Source organism: Sebastes fasciatus, chromosome 7 (assembly GCF_043250625.1).
Source record: "Sebastes fasciatus isolate fSebFas1 chromosome 7, fSebFas1.pri, whole genome shotgun sequence".
Taxonomy (NCBI): Eukaryota; Metazoa; Chordata; class Actinopteri; order Perciformes; family Sebastidae; genus Sebastes; species Sebastes fasciatus.
This window is the reverse complement of record NC_133801.1, coordinates 31244343-31267735: the sequence shown is the minus strand read 5'-3', so window position 1 is coordinate 31267735 and position 23393 is coordinate 31244343. Positions and strand designations below refer to the sequence as shown.

At 40.7% G+C, this 23393-nt stretch overlaps 2 protein-coding genes across 3 annotated transcripts; both read right to left on the bottom strand.

Annotated features, from left to right (window-relative positions):
* Positions 1 to 30: 30 nt before the first annotated feature.
* On the bottom strand, positions 31 to 8865 carry trmt9b (tRNA methyltransferase 9B). Of its 2 annotated transcripts, none has more exons than XM_074640288.1 (4): positions 8711 to 8865; positions 3973 to 4172; positions 2567 to 2740; positions 31 to 2163 (listed from the first exon to the last, which is right to left on the bottom strand). In XM_074640288.1, exons 2-4 carry the CDS (start codon positions 4133 to 4135, stop codon positions 1211 to 1213), a joined length of 1290 nt encoding a protein of 429 aa, XP_074496389.1. In that variant the 5' UTR covers positions 4136 to 4172; positions 8711 to 8865; the 3' UTR covers positions 31 to 1210. The 2 variants fall into 2 exon arrangements, with proteins under 2 accessions (XP_074496389.1, XP_074496390.1); XM_074640289.1 differs by lacking the exon at positions 8711 to 8865 and adding an exon at positions 4295 to 4435.
* A 7931-nt stretch (positions 8866 to 16796) lies between these two features.
* Positions 16797 to 22372, bottom strand: n4bp2l2 (NEDD4 binding protein 2-like 2). The gene is made up of 6 exons (XM_074640287.1): positions 22263 to 22372; positions 20377 to 21440; positions 20138 to 20262; positions 18606 to 18694; positions 18413 to 18489; positions 16797 to 18315 (listed from the first exon to the last, which is right to left on the bottom strand). Exons 1-6 carry the CDS (start codon positions 22269 to 22271, stop codon positions 18147 to 18149), a joined length of 1533 nt encoding a protein of 510 aa, XP_074496388.1. The 5' UTR covers positions 22272 to 22372; the 3' UTR covers positions 16797 to 18146.
* Positions 22373 to 23393: the final 1021 nt, after the last annotated feature.

The following is a 23393-nucleotide window of genomic DNA, read 5'->3' as shown; positions in this document are numbered from 1 at the left end:
TTCACGACAGTAAATGCAACACAACAACACTCATGAACAAAACTATTTAATAAGGAAAAACAAACTCAGAAGTATTTACATCAGGTCACATAAGACATTAAGGTACCAGTGTCACTTGAGAACAAACACAGTTGGTCCACACGTACTGTACTGATGAGGATATGCACCGTCCTTGGCACAAAGGGTACATTAGTATGCTTCCAATTTCACCATATTTTTATGTCATTCACTGACATCAAGCAGCAGCGACATATTTATGGTACAGTGCAATGTTTATTCACAGTATATGAGGCAGTTGATTTGCTGAAACGCACCAGTGGTGTAGTTCAGCTTGTTACTTAGAACACAAGACAGTACACAACTATTACAAACATCAAGCACGCACACGCCAGCAACACGTTCTTTGAAACACTTGAAGAAATGTCACGAGCTAATGCGCAAATGTTTTGGAAGATATTCTGCACAACTTTGAGCTCTTTTTATGATAGTGTTAGAATGGATTACACATCAGCAGTTTACAGAGAGTTTATTCAGAGTTAAGGAACATGTAAAAACAGGCAGACACGATGAATTAAGTCAGACTTTTCCACTGTAATCAATGCATTAAAACATTTAAGAGCAGGTGGAAGAGTGTACTGTGTTCTCACAAATTCCTCTTTGGCTAGTATTAAAAGTCCAAAGAGAGAAACAGTGCATTTCTTTAACAGCTCTCTTGCACAAATGGGCTTTTAAAACACAGTTAAAATCATTAGTGGCACTGGAGCTCGCCGTGGTTTGATACTAAAAACTACTTCCTGATACTAAAAGAGAACACACACTGGACATCTGGATACTGCTTGTTGGTTCCACGTATTGATAAAGAATAAATACTTAAAAACATGGTGTAGTATACAGTGATAGCCATTGTTGAGCACCGCCATCCTCTACTGCAAAACCATTACAGTGATACCATCTAAAAGAATATTTAATGCTAGACATGGATAGGTCTGTCACACAGCTGGTTCTAGGACAACCAGAAAATAATAATAAATTAAATTTTCCAAATGGTTAAGTGAAGGATTGCAGCAGTGGAGTAGTTTAGTTTGCTGTACCTTCAACAATGGCTACATCTGTATATTTATTCACTTTTCAATCACACAAATGTAATAATCGTGATTCAGTGCTAAAACTTGAGGCAGAGTTGATGCAAAAAAATAAAATCAAGTTAAAATCAGATTTTCCATGTCTGAACTTTCTCCGCCACCACACACCAGTTGGCGTGATCGAAGTAGGTGTGTTTGACGTGAAGCTCTTCGACATGATTCTCGATGAGCTCCGCCAGTTCTCCCTCCCTGAAGACGTGATAGTACCTCAGGCAGGAGCCCTCCGCCTGCCCCTCGCTCCCTTGGCGACTCCTTGTGCTTTCCTGCAGCTCTTTCCCCTGCAGCCCTCCTTCACTTTCACTTCCAGACTGCTTCAGGCGCTCCTTCTGGAAAGGGACCAGATCTGGCAGGGCAAGGGAGCCACACTCCTGGGCTAGAGATACCGAGACACTCTGGTTTTCTGTGCCGTTGTTGTTGTTGTTGCCTCCAGGATCATTTTGTCCCTTGTGCAGGTCTGTGACCGAGTCAAAGACGTCCTCCTCTGATCCGATCACAGACGGCGGGGAAAAGAAGCTGGACACCTGTTTGATGAGGCCTCGTCCTCTCCCGCGCTGACTGGCCTTGCTCCCTTCGTTCTCGCCCGTGGGTGAAGATAAAGTGCTCAGGTCTCTGGAGGACGACCGGGAGATGGATAAGCTTCCGAAGTCGAACACGGAATCCAGAGACCTGGAGAAGAACCACAGTCTCTGTGTGCTCTGCTGCGGCGCGGCGCAGGTTAGGTCCTCTTCGTCGTCCGCCACGGAGGATGTGCTTCTAACCTTCCTGTGCTTGTCAGCGTTGTCTATGGCTTCGCTCACGCTCTGAGCCGTGGCCCTCCTCCTGGGTTTGACATTCTCTCTGCTGAGAGAGGGCGACTGAGGGTTGGGGTTCCAGGGGACGAAGATGTCCTGCTTCTCAAATTTACGACGCTTCTGCTCCATGGCCCACACGTAGATCATGATGCGTCCACCCACTCGCAGGGTGCGAGCCATCTCCTTTATTGCTCGAATACGTCGTTCTTTGGTGGACAAATGATGGATGACTGTGGGCAACAACATTAATTGGTCAGAATTAAGTAGGATGATGAGTAGGCATTTTCATTAATTATGATAAGTCACATTCAGCACTTGCAATCAACAAAAACACATTATGTACACTGTGTGTGACGCACAACACAAATGAATAGAGTGGGTGTCTGCTGTCGTCTTCGCTCCTAATTACTCTCTTTTGTTAGAGGACACACATGAATTATTTCACACTGTTGGCTAGGCAACACAAGCTTGCGGTAAACTGATGTTTATCATTATTATGAGTTCATTTAATTTGAGGCAAATGGCAGCTACAGCGGTTGGGCTACATGCATATGAAGGGAGCAATTTGTCACCAGGTGGGAGATATCAACAACATCAAAAACCTCCTTTCAACCGTGTGTTTGTCCACATTACCTGCAATAGAGAGCACAGCGTCGAAGCAGCCATCTCTGTAAGGCAAATGCAGCCCGTCGCACATCTGGACCTCGTGTCCTTGGCTCCAGGCATAGTCCACCAGGGGGCGACAGACATCGCACCCCAGCTTGAACACCTCCTGGTTGATGTGGAGATACTTGCCATTGCCACAACCTGCAAAGGATAAAACAGTCAGCTACAACACGCACAACTGATTAGGAATAATCAGTGGACTGATTAGATTTAAAGGGGACTAGGGATATTAATAATCAACCTTTTAACCGTAACCGTTACAACAACATTGAGAATTTTGACCAATTAATGTTATCAATTAAACGGTTCAAAGAAATATTCAAAATTAAATAAAAAGCTGAGCAAAACTCAGAGGAGCGGCTTATTACTTAAAGGAGAATAGCTAGTCCACCTTAACAGCCCACCTTAAGTGAGTCTGAGCCGTAGTTGCAAGATACAGGAGCTTGGCTTGGGTCTTGAGGAGTTGTAGCATGTATTCACCAACCAATAAACTGTACACACACTGCACTGCTATGTTCACAGCTACAACTTTACTGATTACTTCATACTCACCGTCGTCACACACAAACACACGGTCTGTCGGACACTCGCTGACAGGGGGCTGACAGAACGTATGTGTGTGTCGGTTAATGTTTAATGATCATTAACGAGGGTCGGCTATCGGTTAGGAAAAAAAAAAAATTAGCAACCCTAAAGGGGACCTATTTGTGCGTTTTCCCTTTTTTTTAGTTTGTTCTAGAGTATTTTGTGCACGTAAAAGGTCTGCAAAGTTACAAAGCCCAAAGTCCACGCCAAAGGGAGTTACTCTCCACCACAGAAACTCTGCTCCTGAACTGCCTGAAACGTCTTGCTTGAAGTCCCGCCTTTTCTTCTGTAACGTGGTGATGTCACCAAGTAACACATTTGCATAACGGCTAGTTTAATACGACCTCAAACAAAGCTAGATAGAGCAGAGCTGGAGCGGAGTCCAAAGAGTTTGGTTAGCTTGACCAATCACAACAGAGTGGGCCAGCTGACCAATCAGAGCAGACTGGTCTTTTCGGGGAGGTGGGTGGGGGCGGGGCAGGAGCTCAAACAGAGTGTTTCAGACAGAGGGTGAAAAGAGGTGATGCAGCACAGCCGGTATGAGAAAAATATAGCATTTTTTTTTAACATTAAAGCATGTAAACATGTTGTATTAGAAACACAAAATACAAGTATGCACTTGAAAATGAGCACAATAGGTCCTCTTTAAAATACTACTTCCCTCTCTTTAAGGGAAGACAGTTTTAGAATGCCTTAATTGTGATTCCAAAAGTAAGAACAAACAATGTATTAATGATCGAGTGTTGCGGGATTGCCAAGATGACATCCCCGCGGGAGGTGACACCCACCAATGTCTGCCACGATGCTCCCCGGCTCCAGGTCCAGCAGGAACTGTCGCACCTTCGGCCAGGCTTTGTAGCGGCTGTCGTTGAAATATGGAGCAATCTTGTCGTAGACACTGTGCACATGGTCTCTCTCGAGCTGACTGGCAGCCTCCTCCATCATGTCCATCCGGGCTGCCTCATGCAGCGGCCTCACAGTATCATGCCTGCGGGGAAAAACACATCCTCCAAATGATAAACACATCATTATTCATTTTGTTTCATTAGGAAAATAAAAAATAGCAATGTGGACCCCCTGAAGGGAACGGCGCGGTGGTGTTTCTCTCACCGGGCTTTTTAAGGTCCAAGAAGGTCAGCTGGAAACCTCAATCAGCAGACACACTCAGACAGGCAGCAGTGGTAATTTAACACCAAACCCTCCACTTTGTACTTGAAGTACCCGCTGCGGTCATGATCAGTCAGCCTCCGCACATCCACCCCGCCGTCTTCCAGAAGGACAGACTAATGCTAAGCACTACGAGTAAAAGTCATTAGGTTTAATTTGTCATCAACTGTCTTTTACTGTGAAAAAAAACAGAGCGGGGATCGTAAATTAACTAAGAAGGTAGGGGGCGAGGAGGCAGTAGTCCCTGTCTCACAAAGCAATCAGCAGATCCATTTCCACGGCAGCCGCGTCAAATTGTTTTTACGCTAACACAGAAGCAAAAGGTCAACGCATGAATCATTTTGTTGGCGACAAGATGCAAAAACATCAATAATGTTCGTGTGAAAGTTCCTTTTACAAGACTTTCATTAGGCATGTTTTACACTCTGTATGAGGGGTTTATATATTAGAACATTTCATTCGGTGTCACAAGCGATGGAAGATTTCAGCGTCGGCTCACATTCTAGGAATCACTTTCACCCTCGCTGACCTTCATTGATTCTAAGGACGACTTTCAATTTCCCTGGAAACTCAAGACTAATATATATTTATGGGGATGGATTTTCAGTCTGATCACATTATTTCCTGTCATCTGACAGCGCTGCATAACTGAATACCGTGTCACAGCTTTTGTTAAGGTCGTTAATGTAATTGTCAAATGGAAAAAAAGATGTTTCTTTTCCTTTGATGCATAATTGTGGCTAATTTCAAAGTAATTTCACTGAACTTTTTAAAAATACTTTAAATTGATGGATTACTGAGAAATCACATTCTGATCATTCGTGAGAAAAGATCATGTAGTCGAGCCAAAAAACACAGAAGTGAGGTAATGAGGTTTGAAAACCATGCGTGACATCTGTTTATTGAAATTCCCATAAAATAGTAGCTTATCTCATTTAATGAGGATTTCAGAGATGCATCATAGAATTTGAGCAGTGATTTGGGGATCATGTAATTGTGATGTTTGTGTTCTGTCTGGGTTTTCACAGCTCCCACTGCAGTCGTCTCAGTTTATTAGGATGCGGCCCACAGCTCCTGCAGTGCTGCTGCTGCGGCTCCCAAAAGCACTACATGTACAAAGAGTTGTTCTACGTTATTATCCACGTTGTTGTTGTTGTTTCAGGAAAAAAAGACATCTCAATATGCAGAGCTCTCAGGTGACCTGTGTGGTTATCTTTCATAGCGTATTATCATGTGGTTTCATTCATTTCATGCAAATCGAACCCACACAGATTCCAAAAGCCAAAGAATTGAATCCAATTGTACTCATCTGAATACGATTCTCAGAGCTGCCTTTTCCCCCAAAAACATCATCACATGCTTTGCAGCATGGCATCACTTGTTCAGATAGGTCAGAATAGATATTTAGCAAAAAATACTGTTTATTAAGAAACTATTATTTTTTCACAGACTTCAAACTTTAAGAAAAAGACTTAAAGCAGCAGTAGGCAGAATGTTTTTGGCATCATTTGGCAAAAATTCCATAATAACCTTTCAGCATATTGTAATTAAAGTGTTCTGAGAGAAAACTAGACTTCTGCTCCTCCTCGTGGCTCTGTTTTCAGGTTTTTTTAAAATCTAGCCCGTAACGGGAAACTTTGGCCAATCACAGGTCATTTCAGAGCGAGAGCGTTCCTATTGGCTGTTCATTCAACGGAGGCAGCTGTCAATCACTCGTGAGCCCCGATCAAACGGTCAAACTAGGCAGCGCTGATCAAATATTAATTAATATTCTGTTACTGTAATGTCTATTTCTCGCCTCAAATGTTTTCAGAAATATCTTGTAGTATACTGTTTAGCTGTAGAATGAGAAAGTTTGCTCCGGCTGGTGGGCAGTGCTTGGTACTTCCTCAACTGATCTTAACATGGCTGCTAAACAGTACACTACAAGATGTTTCTCAAAATATTTGAGGCGAGAAATAGGCATTACAGTAACAGAACATTGATTCATATTTGATCAGCGCTGCCTAGTTTGACCGTTTGACTTTGCAAGTGATTGACAGCTACTCAGAGACGGCAAGGCTCCAGCTCGGCTCTGATTGGTTGTTTTCCTCCGGTCTGTGAAATCTTGCAGATGCCATTAGGAGCACAGAGGCACATGACTTTTTTTTCAGATTATCTGTCTCACGCACTACTGTCGGGATATAGTGACCGTTTGATAAAAAAAACGTTTTAAAATTTACTCCAATTCTACCCACTGCTGCTTTAAACATATATCAGTGATTTTCCTCTTCACAGATTTGGAATGACTACGTTTATTTTTAAAATGTGGGCTGCTAGAAATATTTTGTTTTTATAATCTTTTCTAGATTTCATATCTCAAACTTAATTCCCGAAGAAGTTCATTAAATCTGCAAGTAATGCAACAAATCATCATAAAATGTGCAAGATCAGTGCACAACATGGGTACATCTGCTGCTTTGAATTGAGTGATGTGACAAGGATTTTCTGCTCTACGTGATCAATTTGAATCACATGTGATGGATGAAAGTTGTCTGTGCCAACTCATACCAGCAGGCATCATACATCACTGCCATCATACAGCTGCCATATGTTGCAAAAATCAATAAGCGCTGAAAATATAATAAGACTTTGGCATATACACCAGCAGATACTTGGGAAAAGTTTACTATTTAGGTTTATCTCCAACTGCATTGCATAATATTTAATCATCCTCCATTCCAAAGAGTGAAATGTTGGTTTTAGTGTTTCATTGAATTTAGAAATGAACAAGTTAAGACCTCCGTATTTACCTCTGTTTTAAGTGTGTCTGCCTGTAAAGAAATTCCCAATAACAAATCTAAAACAGATGCAACCTAATGACCCGTGTGATGCCATAGTGCACTTTGCTGATGAGGTTATCCAGAAGGAAAGCTATTAGACATTTCCCCTCCACCTCTCTTAAAAGACATTAGACTGATGTGTCCTTGGATGTTATATTGTCTGGTGCCCCCTTGTGTGCACCACCGGACACAATCAACATTACTGGGAACATTAACGGCAGGATATTACCAACAAAGGCCGGCCTGTGCTACGTGAAATGCAAATAATTCTCTCTATAAACTGATTGTTGGAGCTGTATACCCTCACTGTGCAAACCAGTCTGTGTATACTCCTCCATTGGTAAATATAGTGTGTGTGCAGCATCCCCTCTTCCTTCACTCAGACCTATTTCTGGACCACCATCATCTGCATCATCCCAGCCAAGTGGAAGGAAAACATCCCTTATGTAACGCTGTAAATCTGGCCTCCCTTCAGTATTGTCGGTGCTCAATTTCGCCTGAGTTTCCCCGTCTGCTCGCTAAACTGTGACAGTCCTCGGCTGTCATTATGTAACTGGCAGCTGGGGAGGCTCAGAGTGCTGCCTCTGCTCTGACTGACAATGGGAACTCAAATTAAATCAGAGGACAGGGGCGACGTCTGGCACACAGATTCGACCGAGGTATAGGGCATTTACTGGAGGAAGATAAAAGCAGCCATGAACTATTGCCTTTGGTTTTTCAATTTCCAATGTAAATCTCCACATAGCCTATCAAAATAAGTTCCATAAAAAGACATTTTGTTCACAACATATATAGAGATGTGGCTTGCCTTTAAAGTTGTACAGTTCTGCACCTGTATAACTAACTTGAGACAGATGTTCCTGGATAGCTGAGCCCTTGGGTCAGATGTCAGCAGTGCTCTGATTAGATGATTATGATGACACAGGGCTGCACAGTCATCCTGCCAGCTGCCACTAACCGCTGCATGTAGCAGCAGCAACCACAGAGAACAGGTTTACCTATCAAGTGTGCCAGCAGCTAATGACTCAACATCAACATGTGGTGAGAGGTAGAAAACTGCTAAACTTAGACTCCCCTCACTGTTGCAGGCACCTCATATTCACACACTGCAATGCATAGGACATTATATATATACTGGAATATGTTTATCTAAAATATGCAGACAACAATGAGTTAATGTATTCAGAGGATATAGAGGACACATCTCTATATTGGACAGACAAAATGCAACTCAATTAAATCAGAATCATTGTTGATGTACTTTGAAAGTACAGCCAAATGAGGCTGAATCTAAGAATAGATATAAGGTATCAGACTTTTTTGCATATGGACAAGGCTACTTTATGTCCCATCAAAGTTTGTGAAATTAATTAATTATTTCAAATCTAGATCAAAATGTAAATCCATGATTGGATTTTAGACATTTAACCAACCAAAATACTACGACCTCCATCCTGCAAGAACTGCTCCTATCATGTCAATATGTGCACATCCTCTCCTGCATCCTTATGAAACACCAACATGTGAAGCCTCTCACCGTACAACGTGGAACCCGCCGTGCACTGATCCGCCTCAGCCTCAGGTCGCTGGAGGTAAACTTCCCTCTCGGATCTATAGATCTATATGATTGATCTGCCATAGGAATCAGAGGCACGCGCTCTACACGAGCACATGATCAACGGCGCCGTGAGGACGTGAGGTCGGTTAACGGTTAACGGGAGCTGAGAGGAGAGCAGCAGCCCGGTGCTCCGTGTGTGACCGCCAGCAGCGCTCCGTCCACCGGACGGGATCAGATCCATCTAGCTCTAGTGGCATGATGAGATCCTCACCTGTCAAGGTAGAGAGGGAGTACCGCGAGACTTCCGGTGACCTGTTTCAAAATTAAAGCCTCATTGGTGAACTGTTGCCTGCTATCAGTAAATTATTGTGTGAAGCTCAAATGTTCAGTGGTGGAAGAAGTACCCAGATATTTTACTTAAATAAAAGTACAAATACCACAATTTAAAAATACTCCATTACAAATAAAAGTCCTGAATATTACTGAAGTAAAAGTACAGAAGTATTATCAGCAAAATGTACTTAAAGTATCAAAAGTAAAAGTAGGCCTGATCATGATGCAGAACAGCCCCTTTTAAAGTGTTATATTCTTATATAATATTATATTATTCTGTTTTATCATTAACACATAATGTACATTTTAATGTTGTAGTTTTTCAATTTGTAGTCAATTTAGATACTTTATATATACTACTGGGTAGATTAGTAGTACATTACTGCATCATATTACAAAACCATATCATGTTTTTTATGTAAAAAAGTAACCGTTAGCTGAAGTGTCAAATAAATGTAGTCAAGTAAAGCACAACATTTCCCTCTGAGATGTAGTGGAGTAGAAGTATACTAAAGTAGCAGAAAATGGAATTACTTAAATTAAGTACAAGTACCTCAAAATTGCACTTAAGTACAATACTTAAATGTATCCCACCGCTGAAAATGGTTGAGGCAAACTTTTCCCTTGGCCATAACACCAGAGTTTACTTCTCTGCGTGTAAGTAAAAAACTATTTACATGGTAGCTACCTTTATAAAATGTGTGATTTTCACTCAAACTACTAAATCATGGAATCATTGCAATAGCCTACATTTTACAATGAATACAACATAATGACATAAAGGCAAAGCAAATGTTAGTTGATTAAGGTCATTCAGTATAATGATAGGAAGAGCATATCATCCTTCCAAATATAGAGTGAATATAATGAAGATAATTTACTAGCATGCTTGAAGAAGGTCACTAAATGCAGTATGAGTATGTAACGGACTGGAGTGTGCAGTTGTTTTTCAGGCTATAATTATAATCAAAGTTGAAATGGAGAACACAATAACTACAAATATAAATCACAAGCAAAGCTCTGTGGTTTCCTAGATGAGGGGACTTCTCTATTAAATATTAAAGAAAAGCAAAAGTGAACAAAAACAAAAAAGTGTGATTATTTCACGGAGGCACTCTCTCATTATAGCTACTCACTTTATTTAGTGTTGTTGTTTGTGTCATTTTCCTGTCAAAATGACACAATTGTACGCTTTTACTTTGAAGGACAGCCTATATGCCTGTCTTATTGTGGTGAGCTTGACTCAGCTGATTGGTCGCTGGTGTGTAAAAAGATGACACGCTGTGCGTTGCAGAACACGGCTCTCATTGGCTGTCAGAGTCACGTGACAACTACAATCAACAACGTGCAGCCAGGAGACAAGACAACACCTCCTGTTCCTCTTAAAGAGGACTTTTACAGGGAACATTTAGAAAATACTGTTTATCATTATTCACTAATGCATTTTGTTCTCATTAGAACCTTAATTTTACGCTTCATCTCCTTTCAGGCTAAATGGCTTTTAACCTCAATTAAATCCCTGTTTGCAACTAATAAGAGCTGAAACCGTGAGAGGAACCTCATCTAATCAGCTTCATTATGAGGCTGACAGCTAAAAGTTATACTAATGCAACACATGCTGAAATAATAATAAAAGAATAAATAAACTAAGGACAGCTTTTAGGCTAATTTAACCATCATGCACTGGGGCTGGCAATTAGCACACAATAGCATGTCCTATCTAGTTTTTGTTGTCAGCTCTGATTCCATCTGCCCTTTCTGTCTCTCAGATGGTTAATGGCTGTGACTTGATTGTGGCTCATCACTGCCATTCAGGGAGCACAAAGCGCTCATCACGTCTCCCATCATCATCATCATCACCATCATTTCGGGCACACATGCTCTTTCTCTACTGCCGGCTGCCTCACACATTACAATTACACACCTTGACAAACACACTCTGTGGTCCAATGAGCAGGGTGAGCTGGTGAGAACACACATGTCCCCTCCAGGTGAGGTTCAGAGGCTCATAAACAACAGTGACTTTGCAAAGCTGCACCTCCACATCGCTGCCATTACTGTCAGTTTCTGTTCCATCGCTCTGTTTAATCATGAATTCACATAGTAGTCAGGCTCCATCCTCCATAATGTTTGTGTTTCAAGGACTCTTATCAGCTTCCAGCATGAATATTGGTGTTTTTATATAGCTGCAAATGTTCCTCAGAGGCATAAAGTCTCTCCGGCTGAGGAAACCAAAGCACAGTTTAATGCACTTTAACCAGATGTTTTTTTCAGATATACATTTTTGTGTGCAGATTTCTGTTAAGTGTTCTGAAAACAGGGATTTTTCTAGCGTCGCCAATGCAGCAAGCGTGGGCATGTCAGCTCCTCCACTGATTAAAATGCATGAGTTTTCCTGCGTCTGACATCCTGTTGTTAAACAAACAACAGCAGGATGTTGTGTCATTGTTGCACAAATTACAGTTCAAGCTTGGCATAACCTCTCTCTTCTTTCATTATAGTCGAAGTTGAAATAGAAATCTCAATAGCTACCGATATGAATCACAAACAAAGCCCTGGTGTGGTTAAATCTGTGTGAAGGATGCACACTGACCATCTGTTTTGGGAGCTCTGAGTTAACTACAAGCTTGTGTGTATTAGGTCAAACTGTTAAGAAGTATTCGGTGTGCTGGCTCAGGTTTTAAATTTAGAATAATCCTGTTTCTCAATTCACATCTCCTCCCCGTCAGAGTGTTCAATGCTCCAACTCATGTACCGACAACAGATTCATCAAGGTCCAGGATGTTTAACAGTTTCAGGATTTCAAAGGTCAAAGCTTTTACTTTAAAGTGGGGCTGTCAATGGATTCAAATATTTAATCGCAATTAGTCGTATGATTGTCCATAGCTAATCGTGATTAAACACAAATTAATCACATTTTGTATCTGTTCAAAATTTACCTTAAAGGGAGATTTGTCGAGTATTTAATACTCTTATCAACATGGGGGTGGACAAATATGCTTGCTTTATGCAAATGTATGTATATATTTATTATTGGAAATCAATTAACTAGCAAACTGCAGCCCAACAGGCAACAACAGCTGTCAGTGTGTCAGTGTGCTGACTTGACTATGACTTGCCCCAAACTGCATGTGATTATCATAAAGTGGGCATGTCTGTAAAGGGGAGACTCGTGGGTACCCATAGAACCCATTTACATTCACATATCTTGAGGTCAGAGGTCAAGGAACCCCTTTGAAAATGGCCATGCCAGTTTTTCCTCTCCAAAATTTAGCGTATGTTTGGAGCGTTATTTAGCCTCCTTCACAACAAGCTAGTATTACATGGTTGGTACCGATGGATTCCTTAGGTTTTTTAGTTTCATATGATGCCAGTAAACTGAGCCTGCTATGGTCTAAAAAGCGCAAGTTGCATTAATGTGTTAAAGAAATTAGTGGCATTAAAACTAATTTTTGACAGCCCTATTTTAAAGGTATACGTGGAAGGCAGCTAACTGCTGAATATGATGGTGTATTTGATCTGATTTGCAAAGAGATTATTTCATTCGCCATAATATTCTAACACGAAGGATGGAACCATCAAATCCTCAAGAAAATATAAACCACATCATCGACAAAATCTGTCAGTGTAAAACCAATTGGGACTAATTGTAGTACAACATCCAACACTCCTTCTCATTACAGTTTATTTTTGTCTTATTTATTGATTATTGATTCACTGATGGATCTCTTTTCCAAGCTATTGTCCCTGACTGTAAGCACCAGTGTGAAATAAGATACAGTAATTCACAATGGTTCAAACTGCTAACTAACACTGGAGAAAGGGAGGCATTGCCATCCACATGATGGAAAGTGAACCCATTTGAAAGCTCCTTTAAAAATGCCTCCACACATTGATTCTCTTACACAAGGTCACCGTTATCTCAAGGAGACTCCACCAAACAGCTTAGCCTCTATATCTACTAAAAGTCAGGGAATTGGAACCAAGCATTATTTACCAAGATCTGATCAGCTTTCATTTACTAGATTCAAATTTAATTTGGCAATGCCACGGCTTCTTTTATGTCTATTTTCTTTCATCTTCCTCGCATCTCTCTCGTTGGAATTTACTACGCTTACTCTTTTGCAAACAGGTGCATTAAAACCCTGCCTACACACTCCTGTGATTTTCCTTTCAAGATTGTAATCAGTTATATACAAAAAGCCCCCATGACCTGTTAATCACAGTTAGCACATTTTAAACTGATTTTTATTGTTGAATTATAAATGTAGTGTGTATAACAAAATAAAATTCCCCTTCCTTTGTATCGAACATCTCCTAATTCGGCAGTTTTATGCTTCCTTTCTGGTACCTGTTGCAGATTACTATAATCCCAAATTATGTATGCCCTTTTGTTTCTCCCCGAGATTGACATTGTTCAGGTTGTGAACAAAAACCCTGAATCAGCTATATCTCGGCACATCCTACACCTGCAGAAAAGACTGTGATTCGCATTATTTTCGTAACCGCTAAAAGTTGGCTCTAACGTTGGCACTGGATTCTGTAGATCAAGGTCAGTGCCGTGTTAATAAACCTTTGGAGAAAAGACAGGAAGCTGCGGACAAAAGTACAATGCATACCGCAGTCTGAATCATCAATAAGTCAGTCAATCTTGACACACCAAAAGTCATGTTAAACTTTGCTGGAGGTTACCAAACTTTACTTTCATTGTTATAAACCTACTGCAAGCTCCTCAGCAAATCACAGCTTCTGCTTCAGTAAGTGAAACACACTCAAATCCAACTGGACAAAGTCTAACTGATAAATGCAAAGCTGTCAGGATGAAAGTGTTGTTGAAATCTGTGTGATGTCCATCAACGTTTGTTTAATAGGAGGTGGATAAATTAATGGAAAAACCACACAGCACAAAACAATGTAAGGGCAGCAAATGTCACTTTGACTGATTGGAGGAGCGTTAGTCTAAAACACTGCAAAATTGAGTCATGTGGTAGTGGGAAGTCTAAAAAAATCACGAGACAACACAAAACAAACTATGAGAAAGAGGAGAAAAGGTGATCACGGATAGACCCTCACCATTAGACTAAATTATACTTAAAAAAACAGTATTTATAATGAGGTTAACGCAAATTTGCTTTAACGCCACTAATTTTCTTTAACATATAAACGTAACTTGCGATTTTTAGGTTGTAGTAGGCTCAGTTTTTTGTCATCGTAGCTTGTTGGAGGCCAAATAACGAGGAAAAACTGGCATGGCCATTTTCAAAGGGGTCCACTTGACCTCTAACCTCAAGATATGTGAATGTAAATGGGTTCTATTGGTACCCACGAGTCTTCCCTTTACAGACATGCCCACCTTATGATAATCACATGCAGTTTGGGGCAAGTCATAGTCAAGTCAGCACACTGACACACTGACAGCTGTTGTTGCCTGATTTCCAAAAATAAATATATACATACATTTGCATAAAGCAAGCATATCTGTCCACTCCCATGTTTATAAGAGTATTAAATACTTGACAAATCTTTGTATTTATAATAGAATCAACAGACTCAAAAATGATTATCGACAGTGTCAACAAAAAACTAAAATTATGAGCTTCACCAAATTGACTGCAGCTGACTACAGGGCTACTATCGTAAGATGTTTCTGTTATTTTGTCCACCCCTCTCTGTTAGTGTTTTAAGCCTCCACTGATCATTTCTTCAACACCCGTTTGGTTCAAACATTCTGAGTTTATGTGCACTCGACTGTTGCGTGTTCTTTTCCTTTTTGCTATTTTTAAACATGAAACAGTGGCTGTGCATAATGCGAACAAGCAGAGAACAGGAAAGGTAACCCAGATCTGTCGCATAAATCTCTGCAGAAAAATAGCAACTTCCCCAAATCCACAGGGAGCAATAAAACCATGGTGTCCGACATGGTGTGATTTCCTTATTCCATATTAACACAAAGATTTCACCCAACTACATCTATTGTGTAGAATTCCAAACCAACTAGATCATATTTTCATGCTCAGATGGAGACACGTGTTTGGGTAAAATACAGAAAATAAGATTTCTGTCTCTCCACAGGTCTTCACTGATTGGAAAAAAAACATGAAGAGTACCTCTGTGTGCTGCTTTCATGAACACCAGAGGCATACAAAGGCAAAATGAGATTTCCGGCGAGACACAATAATGAATGCAATCAGACACAGACCTCTCAGCACTGTTATTCTGCTGTATATCAGGGAACCTTTCACTGTGATAACATCTCTAGACATTGTTTTCCCACAGTAATTTATACCGGGTGTAGTCAGGTTATTATATTTGGTTCAGCGGGTTTATCAAGACTCAGCAGTTAAAGTGGCAGAAAGCAGAATATTTTTTGGCATCATTGGGCAAAAATTCCATAATAACCTTTCAGCATATTGTAATTCAAGTGTTCTGAGAGATAACTAGACTTCTGGCTCTGTTTTCAGGCTTTAAAAAATCTAGCCTGTGACGGGAGACTTTGGCCAGTCACAGGTCATTTCAGAGAAAGAGCGTTCCTATTGGCTGTTCATTCAACGGAGGCAGCTGTCAATCACTCGCAAACTCCGATCTAACGGTCAAACTAGACAGCGCTGTTCAAATATTAATCAATATTCTGTTACTGTAATGCCTATTTCTGACGTAAAATGTTTTCAGAAACATTTTGTAGTGATTGACAGCTGCTCAGAGACGGCAAGGCTCCAGCCCGGCTCCGATTGGTTGTTTTCCTCCGGTCTGTGAAGTCTTGCAGATGCCGTTTTTTTTTTTTTCCCCAATTACCTGTCTCATGCACTACTGTCAGGATATAGTGACAGTTTAATAAAAATATATTTTTAAAATCCCATTTGCTCCAATCTTGCCTACTTCAGCTTTAATAAATGTGTTGTACTACTGGTACATGGCTTCACTTTGACTTTCAGGAAGGAATTTTAGAATAAAAATTCTGTAACTTTAGAAGATACTCCGTTGATTTGTCTGACTCAGACAAACTTTCATATACATTTTTGCAAAAAATGACAACTGTGGATTTTGTCCCTCATCACTTAACATTGAAAACACATAGGAACGGAGGAATGATCACAGCAAGCAAAGCCTCTTTCAGTTTTCACAGGGGCACCTGGCCATTGTTTTAAAGGTCCAGTATGTAGGATTTAGTGGCATCTAGCAGTGAGATTGCAACTGAATACCCCTCCGCTCATCCCTCCCTTTCTAAGTGTGTCAGAGAACTACGGTGGCCTTCAGGTAAGGTAACATAAAAACATGAAAGGCTCTCTATAGAGCCAATGTTTGGTTTGTCCGTTCTGGGCTACTGTAGAAACATGTTTGAGCAACATGGCGTGAAGAGGACCCGCTCCCAATGTAGACATGAAGGGCTCATTCTAAGCTAACGGAAACACAACGATTCTTAGTTTTATGTGATTATACACTAGTGAAAACAGAATTATGAATATTATTTTCCATTCCTAATAATAGATCTCCCAAAGTGCTACACACTGAACCTTTAAGACTTGGAAAATGTTTAATTTATCCTTCAGAAATCAGAAACAGACCCATTCCCCTAAAGTCTTGAGAAATAGATAAAGCTCACATGGAAGAACTGTTATAAAAAAATATAAAGCCCTGCATCTTGTAATGTGGTGAGAAAGTGTACATTTCCCTGAAGTGTATACAGTTTTTCCCCTAATATAGCTGTAAACATAGTATGACACAATACACAACACACTCCTGAGTGCTTTTAATGTTCAATGAAATTAAATTTGACACTAGAAGATATGACAGATGGAAAATGGCCTTTTGGTGCGCCTTGCAGGCATCGACAAAAAACAAAAGAAACTTGTGGTTTATCAGAAGGAAAACATTGCAGCAGTTGTTCTGCTGATTTCAGAGAATCACTGTAAAGACACTGAAAACAATTTGAACAAACTGGTAACCGATTAAAGGGACTCTATGTAAGAAACAGAAATTGCTTGTTAACAGCGACACCTGTGGCTGTTAAGTCAACGAAAGTCGGCGTCCTGTTGCTCGCGCTTGTTCTCGCTCTAAATAGACATGAACGAGCATCGGTCAAAAGAGTGAGGCGACACACGTCAGCTAAAACCCCAATATCACTCTATATTTCAGCTGCTTGGCAGTAATGTTAGCTGACCAGACGAAGGTCTCTGCATGAATCAATGCTGATCCTAGTGTTAACTTTTCCTGCTTCGGCCTCCCGACCGCTGTCAGAAGGAACAGGGGAGACACCGGAGTTTTGGTCGGAGACGATAACGTTTCTTGCTGCGGAGCCCCGTCACTTCAGGAAACAAGACATGGGAAACCTCTGTTGGTCTGGAGGAGCTGCAGCAGTTATTTCTGCACAAAGGTCCACTGTACATTCACTAGATATTCTCAGAGCTAAACTAACTCTTCTGCAGTGTGTAATCTGCGCACATGCACGTGAGAGGTGGAGCGAGAGAGCGAGTTAGAGCGAGCGCGGTGTGTGAGTGAAGGCAAGCAGGCAGAGGAGCAGAGTACAGCAGAGACTCCGGCCCTGAAGACCAAAGCTATGGTCTCCTCCATGTCTTCTGACCGCGGTCAGGGGGCCGAAGCAGAAAGATCCAACACTGTTTAGCAAGACGGGCTTCACTAGATAGAACTTTGTGGTTTTGGTGCTTCCGTGAGTCTGAACAGCGTAGCCACACGCGAGCGCGCATGTGACACCGACCCGCAATGATTTATACATGTAAGAAGTTAAAAACAGTGCCTTTAAGACAGGAAACTAACACAAGGTTTTCCATGTTGTTGCATATTGTACAGAATACACAAACTGCAAAAGGACTGAGTCTGAAATACCAGTCATTAAATACAAAATGCAAAAATAATGCAGATTTCCTTTCCTGGCAAAGATGTTATTTGTGAAAATGTAAAAATGTCTTCAGAAAAAATATATTTCTTCTTTCTTTACATAAATTTACAGTATAGAAAATAATGGAATTAAAAATCACGTAGAACAGTAGCTAACAAAATTTACAGCATTAAAAAAAGTTTTGTTCTTCGAGGCTAATTATTTAGCTGGTTCAATTCCTGTGAGAATCTAATGGAAATCTGGGTTTCCCCTCATCGTCTGTGGCTGCTCTGGTTGACGTCTCTGGTTCACGTGAAGCGGCTCTTGTGATCTCATGACGATGTCAACAGATATGGGAAATACGAAACGATCCTTCATCTGTGCGATCTTCTCCTGTGGAACGCTGTGCTTGTTCCTCCTGGAGGGAAAACAGAGCAGCGTGGTGATGTCAGTTTCTATATGTCGCCAAAAGTTTGCACTGGCATGTAAATATTATGATAATTAAGAAGTCATACTTCTCCAGCTCGAAAGGATCAAACTTCCAGCTGGTCTCAGGTTCACAAAAGTCCACTTTGTATCCTCTCTCCAAGGCCTGTTAAAAAGTTTAGGATCTATGAAGGTGGTGTGGTACACTGTAACCAAACACTCAATTATATTCTAAATCTAAATTATATCATATCTAAATTATATTTAAAATCCCGTACTCACCATTTGGACATATGGCTTCATTTCCCAAGCTTGGCCGTTTGTATTATCAATGATAATGGGAGATCGGCCATCACGCATAGCATCTTTAGCTGAAAGAGAATTAAACACACAAAAAACCCTGATTTAAATCATTTCAGGCAAGAAAATAAAAATCTCATCAAACCACATTTTCTAAACGGTCACCTAAAGCTGAGCTCAGACTACAGGAGGTTTAAAATCCAAACCAAATTTTAAATCGAGCTGTGTGACGCATGAGGAGAAACTTCACAGATGTTTTTCTCTCTAATCTCAAACATACACACACTACAATATTTGAAAATAATGCACACACTACAGGACATAATTAAGATTATCGGACCAAAGGGAGCAATGCACCACCTCACGTTAGGGATGTGAATTGGCACGAATCTGGCGATACAATACGTATCATGATAAAGGGGTTACGATTTTTAAGAAAACCGTCATAGTATAAAAAACACATCACCATAATGCATAAAATCTGAATAAAAAAGTTGACTTTTTTATGCAATCAGTACAGTGGGATCTGTATTTGCATATATCCCAGAGGACACATATCTTTGCAAGTGAAAGAAAGTATTCACTGAGTTAATCTTTGCATGGAAACTGTTAATTAAAAATCAATGGTGTTTTTGAGAATTGATACAGTATCACAAAATATAATATTGCGATATTTTCTGATACACCTACCTCATGGGATCTCATGGGGAAGCAGATGTAAACAAAATGGAGACTGACGTGGTGCAACAACTTGCTGTAGTGATGCTTTGCAGTGAGGAAAAACAAAAGCAGAAGGCTGAACTAGCCTGGATGAGAAAATGGTCGGGGAGCGCCGTCAACACGGGTTATCTATTCTTCAGCAAGAACTGGAGGTGAGTTTTAATAACTGTCAACAGTGGTATGCTAGCTAACGTTAGCCTCAAGGGCTAGAATGTTTGCTGTTGCTTGGCAACGCCGTTAGCTGCTCCGGCTTGTCTGACTCATTGGCTGCTGTGGTCCCGCTCGGAAAGAATGGATGTAATCATCCAGATTTTAACTCCTAAATATCAAACATGTTTGGATTGAATCGGGGCGGCCCCGATGAGTCAGTGAACAGTTAGGGAGGTTTAAAGGGTCAGTGTGTAAGATCTGGCAACATCTAGCGGAGAGGTTGCAGATTGCAACCTCTCCGCTATATTCCATTTCTGCCAATAGATCCCCCTAAATGTTACACACTGGTCCTTTAAGAAAACTTGTTGCTTTCATAATGCATCCACTTTATTAGCTAAAAGGGCGCCTAATGTTAGTTTTTTTTGGGTGGGTGGTGTGGATGACTTTTTCCCAACAGGCAGAGACACTGAACTGAATTTTTAAACTAAAGACTGAATGTAACTACTCTTCATATATGTCTGAAAATACTCTCATTGTGAAGAGAACACAGCAGAGACTGTCCTGATCAAAGTTTCACAGAAATGCCTTTGTGATGATGAGATGAAAACTTATAGAACCCATGTGAGCTTTTAAAGAGACAATACCTCTGTTCTGGTTCCATTCATGTGCTGCTCCGAGAAGGCCTGCATCGTATCGGTACCCATCTCTGTGAGCAAAGTAGTCATCTGTGCTCAGTATTAGCCCGCTGGGACCAGTGGAGAGCAGCTCCCTGTCAGAAAGATGGGACACAAATGTACAATGAAAATATGGTCAGGATTGGAAATGAACTTTTAGACTCCTTTAAACTGACAATGCACTCATTTAAGATTACACAAAGACGTACCTGGCCTTTGTTGATTTCCCAGATCCTGGTAATCCCCTCATCAAGATCAGTACCGAGGAAGAAGGGTTAGTGTTGGCAGGAGGTCGGCGGTGTTGCTCCCACGATTCATTTTTGGAATCGTATCTCTGGCTTCTGTCATAATTTGGACCAAACTGACACGATTCTTCTTTTCTATCTCCGGACGATCCAACCTTGACATTATCTGAGCGTACATCATAGCTCCGAATCCGTTCATCTTTGTCAAAGTGGTGTGAAGAATCTCCATAAAAGCCCTGAGAGGAAGGACTGCAGACATTTGGAGGTGGGAAACTAGAAAATGTTGGAAAATGCGACTCCTCTTGATGCTGGTTTGTCGTGCCCGAACTACTCCAGTTTTGATTCACGTGTGGCGGCGGGTTACGTGGATTCGGGAATGCAGATGGGGGTGGTGGGCGATGGAACGGGGGTCTGTGAAATCTCGGGTCTGGTGGTCTGTTCAGCGTTTGAGGATGATGCCACTGATTTTGAGTAGGAGCAGCTGGCCCCGGCCTTCTGGGGTAGTATGGCTCATTTTGATGCCAGTGTGGCCACGATGGCTGTTTCTGCCCACTGTTTCTCTGGTAGCCATCTGTTCCTGCATGTCTGCCTGCGTACTCAACTCTCTCCTCGCCGACGTCTGGAGTCTCTCTGCTGGTAGATGTCTTAGGAGGTTTAGATGGTCGAACACGACCTGTATGTTGTTTCCCTGGGTTGTAATTAGCACCATCAGGTGTATCGATCTTCTCCAGCTCTTTGTAAAACTCACTCAGTGTGTCTTCAATGTTAGACTTGACTTTCTTGACTTTCTTGACTTTCTTTTTGGTTGATTTCCGAGGAGGACCTGCTGGACCGATGAAGGTGGTGCTGGTGAGTCCTACCTGCTTTAACACACGATCCCTCACACTTGTGTCTGGACGGCTGGAGTCGTTGCTCACAAGTTTAGTGTCTTTGTTAGCAGAGTAACCTCTGCTATTTCCGGTTCTTCCACCCACACGGGAGTTTCCTATGTGAGGAGAGGTCTTATAGGAGGACCCAGAATGAGACATCTGCATGGAAACAGATTAAAGCACAGGGAACATGTTGAACACTCAGTTAACCATAGAAACACTCAGTTAACCATAGAAACACTCAGTTAACCATAGAAACACTCAGTTAACCATAGAAACACTCAGTTAACCATAGAAATACTCAGTTAACCATAGAAACACTCAGTTAACCATAGAAATACTCAGTTAACCATAGAAACACCCAGTTAACCATAGAAATACTCAGTTAACCATAGAAATACTCAGTTAACCATAAAAACACTCAGTTAACCATAGAAACACTCAGTTAACCATAGAAACACTCAGTTAACCATAGAAACACTCAGTTAACCATAGAAACACTCAGTTAACCATAGAAACACTCAGTTAACCATAAAAGCACTCAGTTAACCATAGAAACACTCAGTTAACCATAAAAGCACTCAGTTAACCATAAAAACACTCAGTTAACCATAAAAACACTCAGTTAACCATAAAAGCACTCAGTTAACCATAAAAACACTCAGTTAACCATAGAAACACTCAGTTAACCATAGAAACACTCAGTTAAAAATACCAAGTGTTTAGTTATTTTCAATATTACAGTTTTTGGTTCCGCGAATTCATGGTTACAATGTAGGTGAGCAGGTAAACAGGTAACGTTATCTAGAGATATAGAGATATTATGTTAGTGCGCTTAAAGCTAAACCGGAACTAGCCATCCGTTAGCTGATGTCACCTCAGAGCTACAGAAGACGGTGATAAGTACAACTCTGTGACGTTTAACTATTTACCACCTTAACACTAGACACAGAGTTAATGTTACTACCCATCTATGCTTACCGTAAACATTCAGGACGCAGAAATGATGGAAAAAACGACAATAAAAAGAAACACAAGTTCCTCATCGCAGGTGGATTGTGTTTACAGAAGTGACGTATTCTTACTCTTCTTCTCCTCATTAGAGGCCGGGGAACCGGATGTTGAGCGCCCCCAGCTGGACTGGAGGTGACACAGCAGACGGTCATCATCACAAGATACTAACATGGACCAAATATAAGAATCCTCTTTAATATAATTATGATGGTGTTGTTTCATCTCCTTCTACTTCTCCTTTTGACTAAAATATGACCGGAAGTGGGCTTGATTATTAGAAAACAAATATGTTTGAAGGCAAACTAACTGGGTTAGTTTAAAGATATAATGAAGACTTTTGGTGCTGTTGACCTTATTAAGTTATGAAGAACCTGACTATAAAAGTGAATTTGTAACAATTTTCTATAATTGTACTTATAATCAGCTTCTTGGGACTGATTTAACACATAGTAGGCTATAAACATTTTTTATTAGGGCTGTCAAAGTTAATGTGATAACATTTTAAAGCAAATTTGTTTTAACGCCACTAATTTCTTTAACAAATTAACACAACTTGCTATTTTTAGGTTATAGTGGGCTCTGTTTTAAAGCTTTAGGATGCAAAATAACGCTCCAATCTTGCGCTAAATCTTGTCGAGAAAAAAATGTCATGGCCATTTTTAAAGGGGTCCTTTGACCTCTGACCTCAAGATATGTGAATGAAAATAGGTTCTATGGGTACCCACGAGTCTCCCCTTTACCGACATGCCCACTTTATGATAATCACATGCAGTTTTGGGCAAGTTATAGTCAAGTCAGCACACTGAGGTTGAGGTTGCCATGTTATGATTTGAGCATTTTCTTTTATGCTAAATGCAGTACCTGTGAGGGTTTCTGGACAATATTTGTCAGTTTTGTGTTGTTAATTGATTTCCAATAATACATATATACAGACATTTGCATAAAGCAGCATATTTACCCACTCCTTTGTTGATAAGAGTATTAAATACTTGACAAATCTCCCTTTAAGGTTCATTTTGAAATGATAAAAATGTGTAATTAATCACGATTAACTTTGGACAATCATGTGAGTTATTAACCTTTTGTGACTATTTTACT

What these genes read in the sequence shown, in the direction of transcription:
- n4bp2l2 (XM_074640287.1), bottom strand. An exon ending in GGGAAATCAACAAAGGCCAG is followed by an intron (nt 20,263 to 20,376) that starts GTACGTCTTTGT and finishes TCTTTCTGACAG; the next exon opens with GGAGCTGCTCTCCACTGGTC. An exon ending in TGAATGGAACCAGAACAGAG is followed by an intron (nt 18,695 to 20,137) that starts GTATTGTCTCTT and finishes ATTCTCTTTCAG; the next exon opens with CTAAAGATGCTATGCGTGAT.
- trmt9b (XM_074640288.1), bottom strand. Translation starts at nt 4,135, where the DNA reads ATGGACATGATGGAGGAGGCTGCCAGTCAGCTCGAGAGAGACCATGTG. An exon ending in GAGCATCGTGGCAGACATTG is followed by an intron (nt 2,741 to 3,972) that starts GTGGGTGTCACC and finishes TATCCTTTGCAG; the next exon opens with GTTGTGGCAATGGCAAGTAT. An exon ending in CGCTGTGCTCTCTATTGCAG is followed by an intron (nt 2,164 to 2,566) that starts GTAATGTGGACA and finishes TGTTGCCCACAG; the next exon opens with TCATCCATCATTTGTCCACC.